A 16,508-nucleotide genomic window follows, 5' to 3' on the forward strand; every position below is an offset into this window, starting at 1 on the left:
CCGAGAACAAGTGAGGTCAAGTTAGGGATTTTTGAAGTGTCCCTACTGGCCCTAAAAAAAAAAACAACTGTTGGAACAATAGGTATTTCCCCTCTTTCCTGTAGGGAAACATTCAGCCTCCACTTTGGAAAAACCTAGGCGACATGTTTGAAATCCCAAACTCATGATGGTGAAGTATTTTGCAACATTCAAGAGAATGATATTTGAGCAAGTTATGCTCTAGTCTGCAACCAAAACAAAAAGTTGTTTAAACACTGCTGGCTGAGCTATTTGTGAGAGATTAGGAAGGCCAATGTTCAGTGCTGCACTGAGCATTGAATTGGTGTAGCATAGGGTCCTCGTGACTCTGTGTTAGGGATCTGATTCTTGATTTCTATCCAGTGACCCTTGCTGGAACTCGGTGGAGATTGAAATTGGCCTCATAGTCTGACACTTGCTATCTGGACTTGTGCATGGTCTGGGTGAGGTGCCAGAAGGTACTTTGCAACAAGAGAATTGTATTACAAGAGTCAGCATAGAATAAATTAATGTGAAAGGAATAGGGGTGAAAAATCCCACAATTTTAAACAATAGCCATATTGAACCATGTGAGGCTACATGATGCTGTTGGAAATGTTGCTGCTTTCCAAAAAAATTTTGGGTTGAATAATTTGAAAAACTTTGTAGTCCGTTATTTGATAACACCTTTATGACCGGGTGAAATGTGAATGCGAAGCTGACGTTGTGTGTCTTCTGCCTTAGTTATCCATGCACCCTGCGCCAGTACCTTCAGGTCTGTATCCCCAACATAAAGTATGGTACTCTGATGATTCTTCAGTTACTGGAAGGAGTGGATCATCTGGTTCAGCATGGCATTGCACACAGAGACCTGAAGTCTGATAATATCCTGGTGGAGTTTGATTCAGGTGATTGTACAAATTGAGTGGGAACTGGGAAGATCCTGCAAGCCGGGATTAGCATTTAGTTTTTTGAAAGTTTCATAACTCTGCATGCACAAAAATTAATTAAACGTTCTGGGCATAACATATTAGAATTATGTAAGAGAGAATTTGTCCAGAATTCCAGTCTTGATCCACAGAATTCCGCACAGGATAAAGCCCTAGCTCAGTATTTACACAATGTATAGTAGCAGTGCTCACTTTTATATATCATAGCATATCTTTTTCTTTGCCTTTCTCTTATATGTAATGAGACAGATTTGCAGTCATGATTTCATGTAGGTCATTGACAGTTGCAATGTTTCTGTGGTACCTTGCCAGATTATTTTTGTTATATTTTGTAGGTCAGTTTTTTCTTTTTTTTTTACGGAAAATAATTTTCAATTCATAGCACCCTTGCCTCGGTTGCAGACTCGCTGATTCAAGACCCACTAATAAAGCATGGTATAAATTTAATTCTTTCGGGCGGCCCGGTGGCGCAATGATTAGCGCTGCTGCTTCACTGCTTGAGGACCCAGGTTCGATCCCGGCCCCGGGTCACTATCCGTGTGGAGTTTACACGTTTTCCCTGTGTTTGCATGGGTATCACCACCCCCAACCCAAAAACAAATGTGCAGGCTAGGTGGATTGGGAACGCTAAATTGCCCCTTAATTGGGGAAAAAAATAATTGGGTACTCCAAATTTTAAAAATAATAAATAAATGTAACTTTCTTTTTTTTATGCTTTGTTTAGTTGGCTGCCCGCGGTTGGTGATTACTGATTTTGGTTGCTGTCTAGCAGAGGAAAGTCTGGGGTTGAGACTTCCCTTTAACAGTATGGATGTTGACCGGGGAGGCAATAGCTGCCTCATGGCTCCTGAGGCAAGTGCACTGAGGAAAAATAAGTAAAATCACGTGCAGCTGCTACCTGTACACACTTAATTTTTGTAGTATGACATATTTGTCTGTAACTGCAACAAGTCAAAATTATTTAACACATTGGTGCATTATGTCTTGAGTTTAATTCTCATTACGGTGCTTTCCAGATTTCTGCAGCAGTCCCTGGACCCAATGTCGCTATTGATTACAGCAAATCAGATGCCTGGTCAGTGGGTACCTTGGCCTATGAGATCTTGGGTCTTCATAATCCATTTTATGGGTGTGGAATGGATTATCTGGAGAGCAGGAACTATCAAGAGGATAATCTGCCACCTCTGCCAGGCTCCATTCACACAGATGTGAGGCTGGTGGTGAATCGTTTGCTGTGCAGAGATCCTAAAAGGGTGAGTACATCAGCAATAGTTGAAACTGTTGATTGACTTGAAATTGCCCTTGGAATTATCACGACTTTGATTTTTATGAACATTAAAAATCGGCAGGCAGTCGGCGGTTCATCAAGCTTTCCCAAGAAAGGGCAGCATGGTGACGCGGTGGTTAGCATTGCTGCCTCACGATGCCGAGGACCCGGGTTTGATCCCGACCCTGGGTCACTGTCCGTGTGGGGTTTGCACATTCTCCCCGTGTTTGCATGGATTTCACCCCCACATCCCAAAAAGATGTGCAGGATAGGTGGATTGGCCACGCTAAATTGCCCCTTAATTGGAAAAAAATAATTGGGTACACAAAATTTATTTAAAAAAAAGGAAAAAAAGCTTTCCCAAGAACACAAGACCATTCGGCCCAGCGATCCTGGCTCTGCCACTCAGTACGATCATGGGCTTTAATGTAACTGTCCCTCCCGTTCCCCAGAACCCCCCCCCGATTTTGCGAGCAATCAAAATTTTGCTTATCCTACCCATAAATGTATTCAGTGATGGAGCGTCCACAATCCTCGGGGGTAGAGAATTCCAAATAACCCTGTAAGCCCCACAGAACAATGGTCAGACCATCATTACCAGATGTTTCCCCCCTCCATAACCACCCCTGTGTTGTGCAACCATGTACTCTCCTGGGAGAAAAAAAATCAAGGCCACATAAGATACAGGTTTTGTCTGTATTCTCAGGCGATCGAGGAATTATAGGGAGAGTGGGAAAGTGGAGGTTGAAGCCCAAAGTCAGCCATTGATAAGTATTCGGTGATGGAGCAGGCTTGATGAGCTATATGGTTTACTTCTCCTATTTTTTGTACTCGTCCAATGTTTCAACACATTGCAGGTACCTTCTATCCAGTACTGCCTCAGTCAATTGTCCATGGAAGTGAAGATGAGAATCTTGAAATAAAAACAGAAAATGCTGCAAACATTCAGCAGGTCGGGCAACATCTGGCAGAGAAACACAGTTAGCAATTCAGGTAGATGTTTTTTTCCCACTCTGCAGCACAGGGTACCAACAGAGCTTGTGAGGAAATATGAAGATGAACAACAACATCTCCTCCACAATCGTCCTCAATACCGGAGCCCTGCAAGGCTGTGTACTTAGCCCCTGACTCTACTCCCTGTACACACATGACTGCGCGACAAAATTTGGTTCCAACTCATCTACAAGTTTGCTGACGATACAACCATAGTGGGCCGGATCTCGAATAACGACAAGTCAGAATACAGGAGGGAGATAGAGAACCTAGTGGAGTGGTGCAGCGACAACAATCTCTCCCTCAATGCCAGCAAAACTAAAGAGCTGGTCATTGACTTCAGGAATCAAAGTACTGTACACACCCCTGTCAGCATCAACGGGGCTGAGGTGGAGATGGTTAGCAGTTTCAAATTCCTAGGGGTGAAAATCTCAAAAAATCTGTCCTGGTCCAGCCACGTCGACGCTACCACCAAGAAAGCACAACAGCGCCTATACTTCCTCAGGAAACTAAGGAAATTCGGCATGTCCGCATTAATGCTTACCAACTTTTACAGATGCACCATAGAAAGCATCCTATCGGGCTGCATCACAGCCTGGTATGGCAACTGCTCGGCCCAGGACAGCAAGAAACTTCAAAGAGTCGTAAACACCGCCCAGTCCATCACACGAACCTGCCTCCCATCCATTGGCTCCATCTACACCTCCTGCTGCCTGGGGAAAGCGGGCAGTATAGTCAAAGATCCCTCCCATCCGGCTTACTCACTCTTCCAACTTCTTCCATCGGGCAGGAGATACAGAAGTCTGAGAACACGCACGAACAGACTCAAAAACAGCTTCTTCCCCACTGTCACCAGACTCTTAAATGACCCTCTTATGGACTGATTTCATTAACACTACACCCTGTATGCTTCATCCGATGCCAGTGCTTATGTAGTTACATTGTATACCTTGTGTTGCCCTATTATGTATTTTCTTTTGTTCCCTTTTCTTTCCATGTACTTAATGATCTGATCAGCTGCTTGCAGAAAAATACTTTTCACTGTACCTCGGTACACGTAACAATACACAATTCCAATCCAAGAGTGGATAGTCAGAGACTTTTTCCCAGGATAGAGGGGTCAATTACTAGGGGGCATAGGTTTATGGTGCGAGGAGCAAGGTTTAAAGGAGATGTACAAGGCAAGTTTTTTTTTTTTTACACCGAGGGTAGTGGGTGCCTGGAACTCGCTGCCGGAGGAGGTGGTGGAAGTAGGACGATAGTGACGTTTAAGGGGCATCTTGACAAATACATGAATAGAGGGATACGGACCCAGGAAGTGTAGATGATTGTAGTTTAGACGGGCAGCCTGGTCGACGCAGGCCTGGAGGGCCGAAGGGCCTGTTCCTGCGCTGTACTTTTCTTTATTCTTTGTCTCAAATATTGATAAATCTTTCCTTTAAAATATGTTATGATTCGAAACACGACCACTCTCTATGGTAAAGCATTCCATGCTCTTGGCATTTGTATGTAAAGACGGTTTTCATATTCTCTCTCTCAATTGGCTTAAATTGATGAGGCCTTGCCACTTATTCCCAAACAACAGCAATAGATTTCCTCTATTAAAATTTACGAAAATCTCAGTAAATGCTCTGATGCCCTCTGCTCTTCTGGAAATAGTTCACTCTCTCAAGAGTTTCCTCTTAAGTACAGTGTCTCGATCCTGGCTTTATCTTGATAAGTTATGACTGCTGTACTGTAACTGTATTTTATTGTTGTCATGTACAAATTTTGTTTTTCTTTGTCCCTGTGCTCCATGCCCTTATTTCTAAGACTCAAAACATTGTCCAATTTTAATGACTTTATCTACTTGCACTTCAAAGAATTAGGTTTTTTCATCCAAGGTATTCCTCTTCTACATCTCCCCTTTGACTCGAAACTCCCATTTCTTGTTTCCCTCCCAAACTGCATCACTAGCATCCACTTCTTGCCTGTTATTCCACTGTCTTTTGTCCTCCAGAGGTATTTTTGCAGTCTTCCTTGCCCTTTATCGTGGCCTTTACACTTGTACCTCCTGCAAAATCCGACTGTTGTGCTTCCTAAATCAAAATCAAAATAATTTGAAACACCAGCACTGAGCCCAAGCTATATCATTTGCATCTTTTCTTCAACCCAAACAACATCTATGAATATTAACCCTTGGTTTCCTTGCCATCAACCACGTTTCTGCATTTATTTTTCTATCATATGTCTGGATTTTCTATCATAGCCAGAATCCTGTGAGCCACTTTATCAAATGCCTTGTGAAAATCCACTTTTTCTACTGTATGCATTTGTATAATCTGGACAGTTACTTCATCAAAAAATTCCAATAAGTGCAAACTTGGCTTTCCTTTAACAAATCCTTGCTGCCCCCAGTTATCCAAGGCAACTCCCAGATGTTCACCACTTTGACTCTCGTCCAGAATTGCAAGAGCCCATAGTAGATGCCAAATTACTGGTCTATCGTTATCTGATTTTTCATAAACACATTATAACTTGTCTCTAGTTCCTGGCACAACTTGCATATTTGAGAATTGGAAAAATGTGGTTTGAACCTTCAGGATGTTCTGTCTGAGTCCTTTCAATAGTTTTGAATGCATTCCATTATCTTGCCCACTGAGTTCTGCTTTTTAAAAATTAAATTTTTTCTTCTATAGTCACCTCAAATTATTTTTTGTGTTTTACTCTAGTGCGCCTACATTTCCAACATCTTGCTGAAATATTGGCACAAAGTAGTTATCCGCATTTGGAGTATTGGCGTGCAATTCTGGTCGCCGCATTATAGGAAGGATGTGGAAGCATTGGAAAGGGTGCAGAGGAGATTTACCAGAATGTTGCCTGGTATGGAGGGAAGACCTTATGAGGGAAGGCTGAGGGTCTTGAGGCTGTTTTCGTTAGAGAGAAGAAGGTTAAGAGGTGACTTAATTGAGGCATACAAGATGATCAGAGGATTAGGTAGGGTGGACAGTGAAAGCCTTTTTCCTCGGATGGTGATGTCTAGCACGAGGGGACATAGCTTTAAACTGAGGGGAGATAGATATAGGATAGATGTCAGAGGTAGGTTCTTTACTCAAAGTAGTAAGGATGTGGAATGCCCTGCCTACAACAGTAGTGGTCTCACCAATACTAAGGGCATTCAAATGGTCATTGTATAGACACATGGACGATAAGGGAATAGCCTAGATGGGCTTTACAGTGGTTTCACAGGTCGGCGCAACATCGAGGGCCGAAGGGCCTGTACTGCGCTGTAATGTTTTATGTTCTAAGGTGTTACCTCCTTGCACACTTCATTCAAAAGCTTCCTGAAGACTTTTCTTTCTTGGCTGTTTTTCTCAGTTGTTAGCACTAGGAATCTGAGGCTGAATGTACTGCCATTCCTCCTACTCCCAGCCAACATCAGCTAAAAGTGTTGAATTTCACTCATCTGTCGATCTGTTAGAACCTAGGAATGAACCTTGTTTTTATTTTCTTCCTTCTCACAGCGCCTGTCGGCGAGAGTTGCTGCAGACATGCTGCACCTACACCTGTGGGGAACCGAGCTCCTCACCTCTACGCAGATCAATGCAGCAAAGGTTTTAGATTGGCTTCGGTGCCAGACTCTGCTCACCTTCCTGCAGCTCACAATGAGCCGTGAACTATCCGTGGAGACTGAATTAAAGAGAAGCTTCTTGGCAAACCTCAGCTTCGAAGAACTGAGGCTGGGACTGGATATGCTCCGACATGGGAAGTGCTGAATGAGTTCACATCAATAAATAAAACCCTGGATTCTCGAACAGAATTTAGTGAAATTACTGTGACTAACTGGGGATCTAGGAATAAAGCTTTGCACTTAGTTTATAATTAATGAGATTAATAAGAGTTTAGCAGCATGTCTGGGATTGATCCTGACCCAATAGTTACTGAAAAATCAATATTTAATATTATCTTTCATCATAGTACTTCATGATATTGAAGGGAAATAAATCATTGGCTTCTGTGGATCTGAAACAGCTGGTAAATAAATGCATGCATGTGCGATTAACCCTGTGTTTACTGTAGAATTTTACTGACCCAAATAGAGGCTAGTTTACTGCTGGGTTGTGTTTCTTGCACAACTTATACCTTGAAGTCGAGCCCTGGAAGTTCAGCAGTTCAAACAACAAAATGAGTACTTATGAAAGTCCAAGGTCCATAGTGTACAGCGCGGTCAAGTTGTAAAGTGTATGAGAAGAATAAAGACAAATCTTTTAAATAGTGGTAGGTGACACTGAGCCCAGGTTTTCAGAGCCTGCAGATTGTCAGAGGAAAAGGAGAAGTAATTCCGATTTTGGATGGAGAAAAATAAGTTTGTGGACATACGAGATAGTAATCCTGTGGGCAGACACTGTTCATCATGTACGAGGTTCCATTTGTGGGGGAAGGGGAATCTAGAAAGCAGCTGGTACAATGTTCTGCACATCTTGCAACAGTTTATCTTGCAGATAAATGAGTTATTGAGCTAACTACCCAGCCATTCGCACTGATGCACAGGTATGTTTTTTGTCTGCATTTACAATGCAATCCTGTTAAAGTAAGTTAAATAAACAGTACCATCTGAAATTGGAACATTGATCTCATTTTCATTTCCTTCAGGCCTATTGTTTTTGTTGCTGTTCTGTAAATCATTTATCTCCAGCACTCTGATCTCTCAACATGAGTCAACATCAGCAGTTAAAATACATCGAGGGCAGCACGGTAGCACAGTGGTTAGCATTGTTGCTTCACAGCTCCAGGGTCCCAGGTTAGATTCCTGGCTTGGGTCACTGTCTGTGTGGAGTCTGCACGTTCTCTCCGTTTCCTCCGGGTGTTCGGTTTCCTCCCACAGTCCAAAGATGTGCACGTTAGATGGATTGGCCATGATAAATTGCCCTTAGTATCCAAAAAAAGGTTAGGTGGGGATAGAGTGGCGGTGTGAGCCTAAGTAGGGTGCTCTTTCCAAGAGACGGTGCAGACTCTGCACTGTAAATTCTATATTTTATCTTCAGCTGTGAACTAAACTTCCAAAAATACTTTTTTCTTTTTTTTCTTAATTTGGAGTACCCAATTATTTTTTTCCCAATTAAGGGTCAATTTAGCATGGCCAATCCATCTATCCTGCACATCTTTTTGGCTTGTGGGGGTGAAATCCACACAGACACTGAGAGAATGTGCAAACTCCACACGGACAGTGACGCAGGGCCGGGATCCAACTCTGGTCCTCAGCGTCGTTAGGCAGCAGTGCTAACCACCATCACCACGCTGCCCTTTCTTGGGACAGCTTGATTAACTGCTGACTGCCTGCCAATCAAAAATGCTGAGTCATCTTTTTACTGAAATGCACTATAGAAACAAATGTTTTTTCCCTGTCCTCTTGTGTAGATAGTGACTCACTGTGTGATATTCACTGATAGCTCCGCAGTACCTCATTCAATTTCCTAATCAAACCTTGCCTGGAACATGTAGCACAGAAACATGGTGTTTATGCTCCCAAACAGTCTCACCCAATTCATTTAACCCAAAGAGCATATCCTCTCTTAATTTCCCCCTCAACCACTTGTCTATCGTCATTTAAGTGCTTCTATTGCCTTTTGCAAACAACTCAGCAAAATTATAAAATAAATACATCGTAGTAAGCAAGGAGACAAATGGTTCAACATGTCAATGTAGAGGGTGGCGCAGAGGTTAGCATTGCTGCCTCATGGCGCCAAGGTCCCAGGTTCGATCCCGGCTCTGGGTTACAGTCCGTGTGGAGTTTGTACATTCTCCCTGTGTTTGTGTGGGTTTCGCCCCCACAACCCAAAAGATGTGCAGAACAGGTGGATTGGCCACGCAAATTGCCCCTTAATCGGAAAAAAAAAATGAATTGGGTACTCTAAATTAAAAAAATATATATATAAATACAGTCATTAGATATAGCTAGATGCTTCTACAAGCCCCACCAGAGACCAAGGGAGAAATCGGATAAAGCCATGAAAACATGTTAAGATGGTGCATACCCTCCCACTATGCGTCTGCTTGTAATTGCCGTGAAAGTTCAAGATACATCTTTGCTCCATGTTCAGGTGCATACCAATACATTTCTCCCTCAACTTTAGCAGTACCGAAGGCACGAATGACACACCACAGCCGCCTCTCCTTGGATGCTAACCCCGTCTGCATTCATGCAGGATCCAATCACAGATTCTTTATACCCAAAAGGGAAAAAAAGAAAATACACACACACAAAAAACCGTTCTAAAGGAGAGTTGCATGTATTCCACACAATGCAACTTAGCCCCAGCCTCAGGTCCAGTACAGAATCAACATTGTTCCACACATTTATACGGAGGACTGGCAAGATTATGATCAACACCTTCGGGACGTCCCAAGAAAAATGGGAAAAAGAGCGAAAGCTACCAGAAGGGAACAACAGGATAACATGGGATCAGGGGGCAACACTGGTTCTATATGTCCCTGGCACATGCCAACCAACCCTCAATGAAGAAGAGAACTAGCTGCTCATTCAACGTAGAAAGCATTCCACTCACCGGGGAGCAACAGGATGTCAATCAAAATACAGGACTCAGTTCAACCCCAGTTGATGCACCTAAGAAACAATATCCAGCCTCTCAGGCTGTCCCTAATGAGCACCTTTAAGAAGGGGCATCCTGAGCTCCGGGACAACAGAATACCAGCCACAGCACAGGACCTGGTCTAGCCCGGCACCTTTCGACACACAGGAACCAACATCCCCAGGACCTCCAGTGCACCCCACACCCCAGCCAGACCTGCATCCCTCCAAACACATTCAGGGCAGTGCACCCATTTATACTGAAAAAGAGGAAAGGATGATACACCAGCCCCAGCTGGGGAGAGCCCATCATCGAAGACAGGAAGAACAATCAAAGAACAAAGAAATGTACAGCACAGGAACAGGCCCTTCGGCCCTCCAAGCCCGTGCCGACCATGCTGCCCGACTAAACTACAATCTTCTACACTTCCTGGGTCCGTATCCCTCTAGTCCCATCCTATTCATGTATTTGTCAAGATGCCCCTTAAATGTCACTATCATCCCTGCTTCCACCACCACCTCCGGTAGCGAGTTCCAGGCACCCACTACCCTCTGCGTAAAAAACGTGCCTCGTACATCTACTCTAAACCTTGCCCCTCTCACCTTAAACCTATGCCCCCTAGTAATTGACCCCTCTACCCCAGGGAAAAGCCTCTGACTATCCACTCTGTCTATGCCCCTCATAATTTTGTAGACCTCTATCAGGTCGCCCCTCAACCTCCTTCGTTCCAGTGAGAACAAACCGAGTTTATTCAACCGCTCCTCATAGCTAATGCCCTCCATACCAGGCAACATTCTGGTAAATCACTTCTGCACCCTCTAAAGCCTCCACATTCTTCTGGTAGTGTGGCGACCAGAATTGAACACTATACTCCAAGTGTGGCCTAACTAAGGTTCTATACAGCTGCAACCTGACTTGCCAATTCTTATACTCAATGCCCCGCCCAATGAAGGCAAGCATGCCGTATGCCTTCTTGACTATCTTCTCCACCTGTGTTGCCCCTTTCAGTGACCTGTGGACTTGTACTCATAGATCTCTTTGACTGTCAATACTCTTGAGGTTCTACCATTCACTGTATATTCCCTACCTGCATTAGACCTTCCAAAATGCATTACCTCACATTTGTCCGGATTAAACTCCATCTGCCATCTCTCCGCCCAAGTCTCCAAACAATCTAAATCCTGCTGTATCCTCTGACAGTCCTCATCGCTATCCGCAATTCCACCAACCTTTGTATCGTCTGCAAACTTACTAATCAGACCAGTTACATTTTCCTCCAAATCATTTATATATACTACAAACAGCAAAGGTCCCAGCATTGATCCCTGTGGAACACCACTGGTCACAGCCCTCCAATTAGAAAAGCATCCTTCCATTGCTACTCTCTGCCTTATATGACCTAGCCAGTTCTGTATCCACCTTGCCAGCTCACCCCTGATCCCGTGTACTAGTCTTTTGTACTAGTCTACCATGAGGGACCTTGTCAAAGGCCTTACTGAAATCCATATAGACAACATCCACTGCCCTACCTGCATCAATCATCTTAGTGACCTCCTCAAAAAACTCGATCAAGTTAGTGAGACACGACCGCCCCTTCACAAAACCATGCTGCCTCTCACTAATACGTCCATTTGCTTCCAAATGGGAGTAGATCCTGTCTCGAAGAATTCTCCCCAGTAATTTCCCTACCACTGAAGTAAGGCTCACCGGCCTGTATTTCCCTGGATTATCCTTGCTACCCTTCTTAAACAGAGGAACAACATTGGCTATTCTCCAGTCCTCCGGGACATCACCTGAAGACCGGGAGGATCCAAAGATTTCTGTCAAGGCCTCAGCAATTTCCTCTCCAGCCTCCTTCAGTATTCTGAGGTAGATCCCATCAGGCCCTGGGGACTTATCTACCTTAATATTTTTTAATACACCCAACACCTTGTCTTTTTTGATCTCAATGTGACCCAGGCTATCTACACACCCTTCTCCAGACTCAACGTCTACCAATTTCTTCTCTTTGGTGAATACTGATGCAATGTATTCATTTAGTACCTCGCCCATTTCCTCTGGCTCCACACATAGATTCCCTTGCCTATCCTTCAGTGGGCCAACCCTTTCCCTGGCTACCCTCTTGCTTTTTATGTACGTGTAAAAAGCCTTGGGATTTCCTTAACCCTATTTGCCAATGACTTTTCGTGACCCCTTCTAGCCCTCCTGACTCCTTGCTTAAGTTCCTTCCTACTTTCCTTCTATTCCACACAGGCTTCGTCTGTTCCCAGCCTTTTAGGCCTGACAAATGCCTCCTTTTTCTTTTTGACGAGGCCTACAATATCTCTCGCTATCCAAGGTTCCCGAAAATTGCCGCATTTATCCTTCTTCCTGACAGGAACATGCCGGTCCTGAATTCCTTTCAACTGACACTTGAAAGCCGCCCACATGTCAGATGTTGATTTGCCCTCAAACATCCGCCCCCAATCTATGTTCTTCAGTTCCCGCCTAATATTGTTATAATTAGCCTTCCCCCAATTTAGCACATTCATCCTAGGACCACTCTTATCCTTGTCCACCAGCACTTTAAAACTTACTGAATTGTGGTCACTGTTCCCAAAATGCTCCCCTACTGAAACATCTACCACCTGGCCGGGCTCATTCCCCAATACCAGGTCCAGTACCGCCCCTTTCCTAGTTGGACTAGGGACCCAACAATCAAGGCACCCAACAATTTGGCCGGTGGGGGATGACTCAACCCACTCAGCCACCTCTAACCCCTTACTATGAGCATAGAGGCTAGGATAATTTAGGGCCAGTAGTCAGGAGACCCAGCCGACCCCAGGCCACTTTTGGATCTCTGTCGAACCTGATGCAGCAGCCTCCCAAATCAGGATAATTAAAGCATGGCAGCTAAAAAAAACTTGCCTTGTACATCTCCTCTAAACCTAGTAATTGACCCCTCTACCCTGGGGAAAAGCCTCTGACTATCCACTCTGTCTATGCTCCTCATAATTTTGTAGACCTCTATCAGGTCGCCCCTCAACCTCCGTTGTTCCAGTGAGAACAAACCGAGTTTATTCAACCGATCCTCATAGCTAATGCCCTCCATACCAGGCAACATCCTGCTAAATCTTTTCACAGTAACTTCATTTGAAGCCTACTTGTGGCAATAAGCGATTTTCATTTCATTTTCAATCTCTTCTGCACCCTCTAAAGCCTCCACATACTTCTGGTAGTGTGACGACCAGAATTGAACACGATACTCCAAGTGAGGCTGAACTAAGATTCTATACAGCTGCAACAAGACTTGCCAATTCTTATACTCAATGCCCCTGCCAATGAAGGCAAGCATGCCGTATGCCTTCTTAACTACCTTCTCCACCTGTGTTGCCCCTTTCAGTGACCTGTGGACCTGTATACCTAGATCTCTGACTGTCAATACTCTTGATGGTTCTACCATTCACTGTGTATTCCCTATCTGCATTAGACCTTCCAAAATGCATGACCTCACATTTGTCCAGAGAGAAAACGGTTTTAAAAAAGCATTACTTCCAAAGTGGGATTTCTTGAGGATCAGAGTTAACCTTAGCCCAAGGGTGCTTGGTATCTGTTGCAGAACAGCTGGTCAGATTCCAAAGGTCCAGCTGCTAGCCCCTTCAGGCTGTGGTTTAGCTTGGGTGGGGGGGGTAAATGATCCCTTTGGATTTCGGCGGCAGCGGTGCGCAGGGGCCTTCTTGGAGGTGAGTAGTGTATTTAAAAGCCTTACCTTTACAGGAGCAGCCCTTTGGATTTCGGCGGCAGCGGTGCGCAGGGGCCTTCTTGGAGGTGAGTAGTGTATTTAAAAGCCTTACCTTTACAGGAGCAGCCCTTTGGATTTCGGCGGCAGCGGTGCGCAGGGGCCTTCTGGGAGGTGAGTACTTACTTTAAAAAGCCTTGCCTTTACAGGAGCAGCCCTTTGGATTTCGGCGGCAGCGGTGCGCAGGGGCCTTCTTGGAGGTGAGTAGTGTATTTAAAAGCCTTACCTTTACAGGAGCAGCCCTTTGGATTTCGGCGGCAGCGGTGCGCAGGGGCCTTCTGGGAGGTGAGTACTTACTTTAAAAAGCCTTGCCTTTACAGGAGCAGCCCTTTGGATTTCGGCGGCAGCGGTGCGCAGGGGCCTTCTTGGAGGTGAGTAGTGTATTTAAGAGCCTTGCCTGGTCCCGTGTCTGTTCTTCTTTTCTGTTTTATTTGTTTTTATATAAGGCGGGAACCGGAAGTTCGACCCGCGGACCTCTGGCAAGTCCCCCCCCCCCCCCCCCCCCCCCCCAAACCAATAAATTCTGGTGGAGAGGAAACCCGAGACACTACACGTGTAGTCTCCCACCCGCCCTCCTCCTCTAACCTAATAATAAGACCCATTGGTGTAAGGTAAGTGCCATATTATATTATGTTATTAGCATTGTGCAGGTCAAGGTTTGGAGGTGGAGGAGCAGTCTCTGTCAGCGAGAGAACCTGAGAACATCTAAGACACTCAGAAGGTAAGAAGGTAAGTAAGTTATTTTTACTTTTATACCTTTTTTCAAATTGTGTGTGTCGGGGGGAAACTAAAGTGACATCACAGAAAAGCTGTGGCCAGAGTGGCTGGTTGGGATTCTAACCTAAATTTTAAAAAAATTTGAGTAGTTGGGAACGAATTAAACATAATAACTTAATTATAATTTAGAGGATATCTAAGCCAGAGATCGGAGAGTATTATAGTTAGCTATCGCATTTCTATTAGAAATCTAGTGCTAGGAAACAGATAGTTGACAGTAACTTTGAAATTTTAAAAAAAGTATTAAAAAAAAAGACAAATTTTAATTAATTGACGCAATGTCAGTTAGAGGGGTGCTGTGCTCTGACTGTGAGATGTGGCAGGTCCGGGAGGCTTCCAGCGTCCCGGATGGCTTCATCTGCAGAAAGTGCACCCAACTGGAGCTCCTCACAGACCGCATGGTTCGGTTGGAGCAGCAATTGGATGCACTTAGGAGCATGCAGGTGGCGGAAAGCGTCATAGATCGCAGTTATGGAAATGTGGTCACACCCAAGGTGCAGGCAGAGAAATGGGTGACCACCAGAAAGGGCAGGCAGTCAGTGCAGGAATCCCCTGTGGTTGTCCCCCTCTCGAACAGATATACCCCTTTGGATACTGTCGGGGGGGATAGCCTATCAGGGGAAAACAGCAGCAGCCAGAGCAGTGGCACCACGGCTGGCTCTGATATTCAGAAGGGAGGGTCAAAGCGCAGAAGAGTCGTTCTAGGGGACTCTATAGTCAGGGGCACAGATAGGCGCTTCTGTGGACGTGAAAGAGACTCCAGGATGGTATGTTGCCTCCCTGGTGCCAGGGTCCAGGATGTCTCCGAACGGGTAGAGGGAATCCTGAAGGGGGAGGGCAAACAGGCAGAGGTCGTTGTACATATTGGTACTAACGACATAGGCAGGAAGGGGCATGAGGTCCTGCAGCAGGAGTTCAGGGAGCTAGGCAGAAAGTTAAAAGACAGGACCTCGAGGGTTGTAATCTCGGGATTACTCCCTGTGCCACGTGCCAGTGAGGCTAGAAATAGGAAGATAGAGCAGATAAACACGTGGCTAAACAGCTGGTGTAGGAGGGAGGGTTTCCATTATCTGGACCACTGGGAGCTCTTCTGGGGCAGGTGTGACCTGTATAAGAAGGACGGGTTGCATCTAAACCGGAGAGGCATAAATATCCTGGCCGCGAGGTTTGCTAGTGTCACACGGGAGGGTTTAAACTAGTATGGCAGGGGGGTGGGCACGGGAGCAATAGGTCAGAAGGTGAGCGCATTGAGGGAGAACTAGGGAATAGGGACAGTGTGGCTCTGAGGCAGAGCAGACGGGGAGAAGTTGATGAACACAGCGGGTCTGGTGGCCTGAAGTGCATATGTTTTAATGCAAGGAGCATTACGGGTAAGGCAGATGAACTTAGAGCTTGGATTACTACTTGGAACTATGATGTTGTTGCCATTACAGAGACCTGGTTGAGGGAAGGGCAGGATTGGCAGCTAAACGTTCCAGGATTTAGATGTTTCAGGCGGGATAGAGGGGGATGTAAAAGGGGAGGTGGAGTTGCGCTACTTGTTCGGGAGAATATCACAGCTATACTGCGAGAGGACACCTCAGAGGGCAGTGAGGCTATATGGGTAGAGATCAGGAATAAGAAGGGTGCAGTCACAATGTTGGGGGTATACTACAGGCCTCCCAACAGCCAGTGGGAGATAGAGGAGCAGATAGGTAGACAGATTTTGGAAAAGAGTAAAAACAACAGGGTTGTGGTGATGGGAGACTTCAACTTCCCCAATATTGACTGGGACTCACTTAGTGCCAGGGGCTTAGACGGGGCGGAGTTTGTAAGGAGCATCCAGGAGGGCTTCTTAAAACAATATGTAAACAGTCCAACTAGGGAAGGGGCGGTACTGGACCTGGTATTGGGGAATGAGCCCGGCCAGGTGGTAGATGTTTCAGTAGGGGAGCATTTCGGTAACAGTGACCACAATTCAGTAAGTTTTAAAGTACTGGTGGACAAGGATAAGAGTGGTCCGAGGATGAATGTGCTAAATTGGGGGAAGGCTAATTATAACAATATTAGGCGGGAACTGAAGAACATAGATTGGGGGCGGATGTTTGAGGGCAAATCAACATCTGACATGTGGGAGGCTTTCAAGTGTCAGTTGAAAGGAATACAGGACCGGCATGTTCCTGTGAGGAAGAAAGATA

General features: G+C 45.2%; 1 protein-coding gene across 1 annotated transcript in view; it reads left to right on the plus strand.

Moving 5' to 3' along the window:
• pink1 (PTEN induced kinase 1) overlaps positions 1-7,812 on the plus strand; it is a 36,425-nt gene extending 28,613 nt beyond the window's left edge. Inside the window, exons 5-8 of the mRNA XM_072478270.1 lie at positions 742-905; positions 1,672-1,799; positions 1,964-2,200; positions 6,711-7,812. Coding sequence (XP_072334371.1) covers positions 742-905; positions 1,672-1,799; positions 1,964-2,200; positions 6,711-6,962 — 781 coding nt within the window. The 3' untranslated portion in view covers positions 6,963-7,812. The remainder of the gene's footprint in view (positions 1-741; positions 906-1,671; positions 1,800-1,963; positions 2,201-6,710) is intronic.
• The last annotated feature ends 8,696 nt before the right edge of the window (positions 7,813-16,508 follow it).

The sequence above is a fragment of the Scyliorhinus torazame genome, chromosome 16 (genome assembly GCF_047496885.1).
Source record: "Scyliorhinus torazame isolate Kashiwa2021f chromosome 16, sScyTor2.1, whole genome shotgun sequence".
Classification (NCBI taxonomy): Eukaryota; Metazoa; Chordata; class Chondrichthyes; order Carcharhiniformes; family Scyliorhinidae; genus Scyliorhinus; species Scyliorhinus torazame.